Source organism: Myotis daubentonii, chromosome 6 (genome assembly GCF_963259705.1).
Source record: "Myotis daubentonii chromosome 6, mMyoDau2.1, whole genome shotgun sequence".
Classification (NCBI taxonomy): domain Eukaryota; kingdom Metazoa; phylum Chordata; class Mammalia; order Chiroptera; family Vespertilionidae; genus Myotis; species Myotis daubentonii.
In genome coordinates this window covers 95,258,357-95,265,039 of record NC_081845.1, presented here as the reverse complement: position 1 = coordinate 95,265,039, position 6,683 = coordinate 95,258,357, and the positions used below count along the sequence as shown (strand labels likewise).

The 6,683-nt window shown below is 64.6% G+C and overlaps 1 protein-coding gene across 1 annotated transcript in view; it reads left to right on the top strand.

Moving 5' to 3' along the window:
• The first annotated feature begins 768 nt into the window (after positions 1–768).
• The window catches only part of ITPR3 (inositol 1,4,5-trisphosphate receptor type 3), a 66,534-nt gene continuing 60,619 nt past the window's right edge, over positions 769–6,683 (top strand). The window contains exon 1 of the mRNA XM_059701964.1: positions 769–1,160. Coding sequence (XP_059557947.1) covers positions 1,072–1,160 — 89 coding nt within the window. The 5' untranslated portion in view covers positions 769–1,071. The remainder of the gene's footprint in view (positions 1,161–6,683) is intronic.

The window sequence follows — 6,683 nt, the reverse complement described above, 5'->3', positions numbered from 1 at the left end:
GCCTGGTCCCTGCTGGCAAGGTGCACTGGTAACGAGTGAAGGTAGCTTTCCCGCCCCTCCTCCCTTTTTACAAAGAAAGACGGGAAGAACCGAGAGTCCTGGAGCCAACTTCTGGAGAGGGAGCGGCTGCACTGATTCGGAAGTTGGATCTCTTTGTACATAGGAATGCGGAGAGAAAAACAAAACCCACCCCATTGCTTCATTTCCCCTCCGAGCCCCGGCACTTTCTATTGTGCAATGAAAAGCTCTCCACGTGGAGAAAAATGAATCCCGATTTGCGCGGCGCAGGAAGGAGAGCGCCGCGGGGCGCGAGACCGCGCTCAGCTGGGAGCGAAGGCGGCGGTGGCCCGAGGGCTCCCGGGTCCTCCGCGCGGCTCCCCGTAGCGCGGCGGGGCGACGGGCTGTCCCTCTCGCGGGGCCGCACCGGCTCCCCGTGACCTGAGGACGAAAAAGTAGACGATGCAGGGAACCCGGAGGCAGGCAGCCCCACCGAGGCTGGGCCTCCCGGAGCGGCGGTTCCGCGAGTCCGCTGGGGACTTTTTGGAGCTGGAACTCCGTCCCGGGACGCTGCTGGAGCCCGGCTCTCCTCCGAGTTTCCCCGGGCGGGCGTCTCGCTCCGGCGTCCGGAGGCCGAGCCCGGACGCTCGGGGGGCGCAGGGTACAGGAGGCGGGCCGGCGCACGTGGGTGCCGGGGGCGGGCCGCGCGGGGCGCGGGGGGGCCGGGCGTGGTTTCCCCGCCTCCCGGGCGGGGTCTGCATGTGTGTGTGGCAGCCCCAGACTTCCTGCTCCTTCTACGCGGCAGGTACGCGCCGGCCGGGTCGGCGGGCTGGCGGGCGGCGGGCGCGCCAAGACGCGGGCACCTCCTCACCCGGACGCCACCGCCGGCTCCCGGCCACGCCGCGCCGCCTTCCGCTCCGGGGGCCATAGCCCTGCCCGGCCGCGCCGCGCGCCCTGCTCCGAGGTGGGGACGCGCCCCTGCCCGCCCTCGCGGTCACCGCGGTCCTCGGCGCAGAGCCCCGCCTGGAGCCCCCTCGCACCCCCGCCGCCCGGGCTCCCCCGAGGGCCGAAGCCATGAGCGAGATGTCCAGCTTCCTGCACATCGGGGACATCGTCTCCCTGTACGCCGAGGGCTCTGTCAACGGCTTCATCAGCACTTTGGGGTGAGTGAGCTCGAGGGGGGCGCGGGTGGGGAGGTGGCGCCGTGGGGCCTGGGGCCAGGTGCGTGGGTCCTGCCTCCCGCCCCCCACAGAGGACCCGGGCGTCCCCCGCCTCGAGGGCAGGGGAGCGGCTCGCCTCTGCTCCGAGAGAAAGGAAGTCAGTGTTTGCCCAGGTAGGAGCCGGTGCCCTGCCTGAGTTGGCAGGAGGCGCCTCCTCCGCGCAGCCTCCACCCCGGCGCGCGCCTCTCCTCCGACGGGCGGGCGGAGGGACTTCCTCTGCAGGTGGTCCCGGGCGGGGCCGGTGGGTGCCTGGGGCCTGAGCTGGGGAAAGGCGTACGGGCCGGACCGGACCGGCTCAGGAGGTGGGGCGGAGCTGTGGGGGGTGGGCCGGCCCCGCCGGAGCGCGAATCCTCCAGTTGGGGACCTGGGGCACCTGTGAGAGGTCGCACCTTCCCTCGCAGCTCTCCCCTTCCAGGCGTCCCGGGCCCTGGCTTGCTGCCCCCCTTCTCCCCGTCTCTCCCTGTCAATTTCCTGCGCAGCTCATCTGGCGCCCCTGGGTCTCTGGTCCCAGGATCTCTGAAGCACTTTACAAATATTAATTAATTCTGGCCGCCACCCCCCAGGGTGTGGGCTGGATAAGCAGGGAATCAATTCAAGTCCCTGGAGAGGGCCAGGCCTGAGGCTGGCACAGGGCGGGGGAGGAGTAGGCAGAGGGAAGGGTTCTCTGCAGGGAGCAGTTGGGTGAGTCTGGGGGTGGGGTGGGGTGGGGTGGGGTGCGGTGGATTCCCCACCTCTCCAGCCAGGCCTGGGCCGCTCCCTTTGCCCCATTTTCAGGATGGGGACCTGTTGAGTCTTCCACCCGCCCGGCCACCCTCTCCTTTAGGATAAACCCAGTCCTCTGCAGACCCTACTCCTCCGGACCCGAGCCAGCCACCAGGCGCCTCGCCTCCTCGCTGGGTTTTGGAGGACAGCCCCTGCCCCTCAGCCCCTGTGGCTCTCACCTGGCCTGGCTCACCCTGCTGTCTCCCAGGGCTGTTGGGAGTTTAGCTTCCTATGGTAGCGAAGGGAATCAGGGAATCTAACTGGCCGGGGGCTGGAGGGCTGGCTCTTGGCGGGGGGGGGGGCGACTGGGAGTTCCAGCAGACCCTGTTCTCTCACCTCCCACTCCTCCAGGACCCCCCCCCCCCGACTTCTTTTGCTCAGGCCCCCTGAGGATGGGATAAAGGCACATCTGGGCTGCACCTCCAGCCCCCCAGCAATGACCAGGCTCTGGCTGCCCCTCAGTAGACACCTCTGACTGGCGGAGGGGGAGGAGAGAGGGTGGGCTGTGGGGGCAGATGGTGACAGCCCCGGCCTCGTGTCTGCACAGCACTGGATGTTTTAGGGAAATGACCGTCTTCTCTGATGCCTTGTGCCTGCTCGAGCCAAGCACACAGTGGACCAAGCACGCAGTGGGCCAAGCACGCAGTGGGCCAGGCACGCAGTGGGCCAGGCACGCAGTGGGCCAGGCACGCAGTGGGCCAGGCACGCAGTGGGCCAGGCACACAGTGGACCAAGCACGCAGTGGGCCAAGCACGCAGTGGGCCAGGCACGCAGTGGGCCAGGCACACAGTGGGCCAGGCACACAGTGGACCAAGCACGCAGTGGGCCAAGCACGCAGTGGACCAAGCACGCAGTGGGCCAGGCACGCAGTGGGCCAGGCACGCAGTGGGCCAGGCACGCAGTGGGCCAGGCACGCAGTGGGCCAGGCACGCAGTGGGCCAAGCACACAATGGCCGGTGAGATCTAGCAAATCAAGGGAAACACCTGCCTCCTCAGCCCCTCGCAGGGCTTCTCGCTGTTGCTGCCTCTCACCTGGGCCCTTCCGGCCCAGGGGGCTGCTTCCCCAGTCCACGCTGAGCCGGGCAGGACGGGTGACTCCGAGAGCCCCTGTTCTCTGGCCGAGATACCCTGTGCAAACACCGCCTGCAGCTCCAACTCCCCACTGCGGGTGCCCACCCTCCCCGCCTGGCATTCCAGCACCAGCATTTGCTGACCCCAACTCTTAAATTTTGGGGCTTGTTCACCTCCCCCTCAAACCACCCTCCAGGTGAACCACCTCTCTAGCCAGGAACCTACCCCACACTCACAGGTCTTTACCTTTGCCCCTGCGTTGCCCGCCTGGGTAGATCTGACCATCCTCTAAGACCTACTGCAAAATGGCCTCTTTTTTGAGAGACCCACCCCCGCCCTCAACCCAGCAAAATTCTCCCCTTTTCCTCTGTGCTTTGCACTGCTCTGTGCAAACTCCTTTCTGGTGTTAATTGTGTTGCTTTACAATTAGTTGGAGGTTTCTTTGTATGGCCACCTAATGCTGGGCACTTCGCCAGGATTGCCTGCTTAGTTACACCCTTCGTCCATCAGCATGTCCACAGGCACTGTGCTGGGCACTGTGCGCTCAGGGTCGGCTAAGGGGCTGTGTCTCAGCTCCTCAGAGCTTGGAGTCAGTGAAAGAATGTTTCTAAGCACCAAGTCGTTGGTACTCAACTTCTGGTGCTTGGTTGGGCCTCATCAGCACACCGAGAAGCTTGTGGAAAACAGAATCTCAGACCCGCCTGTCTCGCTGAGCGGAGGCTGCACGCTGGTCCCAGGGGGTTGGGTGCCTGCCAGCACTGGTGGTCCGTGAGGTCCGAAAGGTTGGCGGCCGCTGCCTTACAGGGTGAAGGCATTTCTCTCAGTGACTCTCTGCTCCGTCCTCGCCAGGCCTTTCGGTCTCCTCAACCCTGGCCCCTTCCCTCCAGCCTGGCTGTGGGTGCCCGGGTCTGGGAGCCCGGGAGGCTGACTTGACTGAGTTCCCAGGCCAGCCCCGGCTGGATGAAACGAATGTGCTGGAGGCTGGAGTGGCCTTGAGGGCAGAGGGGCTGGCTCCGCTGGCAGGTGGGAGGGGGCAGTGCTAGGGGGGAGTCTGGGCAGCTTTCAGATTGCAGCCAGCCCTGCAGGGCCAGGCAGAGAGGCAGTGGGTCCGCCTGGGTAATCAGGGTTCCCACTGAAGATTGTACATTAACTTTCGGGAGGGAGGCTGGGAAGGGTCTGGGAGCGGATGCTGGAGCAGCCCGAGGCCTGGCCTGGAAGGGGAACCAGGCGCCTATTCTTGGCCGGAGAGTGTGGCCAGGGCCCCTGCCTCGCCCCTCAGCCGGGTGGAGGCAGCAGAGGTCAGGCTGATCGGGGTAGTGAGAGGTGGGGGATTTGATGTGGCTTCCGGCGAGGCCATGGGGAACCGGCCTGAGTGTGCAGCATGGGCCCCTCCGCGTCCCACATCCAGTCCCTTTGGAGTGCTCCGAGGGGTGGCCCCCAGGCCGCAGCAGATGCTGGTCTTGAAGCTGAGCTCCCTACACTGGTCAGGGTGCCTCTGCCCACCCACTCCTGGGTGTGGGACACCATTTGGGGGCTCTCAGGGCCCCTGGGCCTGTATCACCCAGGGCTAGATGAGCACAGGGAGCAGGGTCGTAAGGGCTCCCCACTCGGGGTTCCCTGCCCACCTCGTACCCGGATCCACTTCCCCAGGAAAGTTGGCACTGGGGGTCAGGGCCAGAACATGTGGCAGAGGCAGGGTTCGTTGGAAAAGACAAGAATGCGGGGAAAAGTAGCAGCAGCAGGAAACGAGGAAGACCAACTATGCGATGATTGACTCCCTGCAAGCCATGTGCTCGTCTGCCGGGCTGAGCAGGGCTGCGGAGGACAGGACGGAGAGCATCACTCCCTCGTAGCGTTGTCAGGGGCCGGAGCTGGCTCAGTGGCACGGAGCATCAAGTGCGGCAGAGGCCCAGGTCAGCAGTGTGGACCCGGGGGCCAGGAGCTGGGGGCATGGCTCGCCTGCTCTTAACTCTGGGTGACTTGGCAAGGCCCTGCTTTCCTTCAGCTGATGTCTTCCGCGGGGCGTAGTTTGTGCCTGAGAATTCCCTGGGGGTATTAAAAAAGTCCAGCTCCCAAGTCCCATGTCAGACCAACTGTATCAACCTTTCTAGGGCCGGGGTCTGAGGGCTGGATGGCTTTACAGCTCCTCAGGTGACTTAATGGGTACCCGGGGCCGGGACCCCTAAGCTGAGAGCCCGCAGGCTGCCAGGCGGGGAGGAAGTCTAACTGTTGAGCCTGCTTGCCTCTTGGTCCAGGCAGTCCATCCCTTAGCCTTTGTCAGACTTCATTAAGTCATTCAACAAACATTTATTGAACTCCTACGATCTGCCTGGCACTCAGTAGTAACTGAGACAGGTACAGACTGTTCTAGTCCGCACAGTGGGGAGCGGAGAGATTGTCTGTAAGAGCCTGTGAGCCTTAGGTCCGAGACCTTGTAATTCCAGGAGGGCCACCGCCCTCCCCTGCAGCCCGCATCCCTCCCCGCAGATTGCAGACCTGCCCTGGGCTTTCATTTAGTTGTGATTTCGCTGGCCGGTGCGCCAAGGCGGGGGCTTGGCCTCAGCTGGGCCAACCCATGCAACTAATACATACCTGATGGAGTAAGTCTGAAAAACTAAAAAATTATCTGTAATGCCACTGCGGCTTACAGTCCCATCCTGTGTGTGGACCCTGGCCTTTTCACCTACACATAGGCATTTACTGCCCATGGGTCTTGTCCTGTCTGTGGGGGCACCTGTGTTCCCTGCCAGCATACCATGGCCGGGGCGGCACAGCGTCCGGTGGCCTGAGCACCTGGATTCGTCTGGTGCTGGGCAGTCGGCTGTTCCTCAGGTTCTGCCACTGCAGACAGGGGGCCCTGAACACCCCATTCGGGACGTGCCCGAACACTCGCCCAGTTATTCTCTCGGGATAAATTCCTGGAAGTGGAGATCTGAGGCCAAAGGGGAGGCACATCTTGTGCCCACAGGCTCTCTAATCCTCCGCCGTGGAGGCGGTGGGAGTGGGGACCCTGTGCCCAGGGGGCGTGACCCACTTCACTCCCAGTTTGAGTCTGGTATTAGGGGGTGTGGGGAGTCAGAGAGCCTCTGCCCTGGGGGTTGGGTGGGTGAAGATGGGGAGGGGAGTGGGGCGAGGGGCCTGGTGGGGGCAGTCAGTCCCCAGGTTCCGCTGTGGGCTCGGGGACCCAGGCTGTGCACTCCTGGCTCCTCCGCCTAAAGAATCCCGCTGTAGCCACTGGCTGCCCTGCCCTGCCCTGCATTCCTGACCCCAGGTCCCCTCCTGGGGCGGGTGGGGCAGTGGCTGGGGTTGGGGGTGGAGTGAGGTGCTGGATGTTAGGGTGGGGCCTCCAGCTTTCTGCTCTCAGCCAGGGGAGGTTTCTGGGTTTCGATTAACCCCTGAGCACAGGTCTGGTGTTCCTGCGGTCCCCCCCCAGGCCCGATCGCCCTGCTGCACCCCAGGTGGGGCTGGGGGGCTCCTCCCTGGAAGGGGCCTGGGGAGGGGAGGAGCGCAGAGCCCAAATCTCTGTTGTGTTCATCACAGGTGCGCCCCGAGCCCCTGAGGGTGTCCCGCTGGTCCTTCCAGGAGAGGCAGTGGTGCCAGTATTTGCAGTGAGGGCCCTGGCTGGGGAGGCTG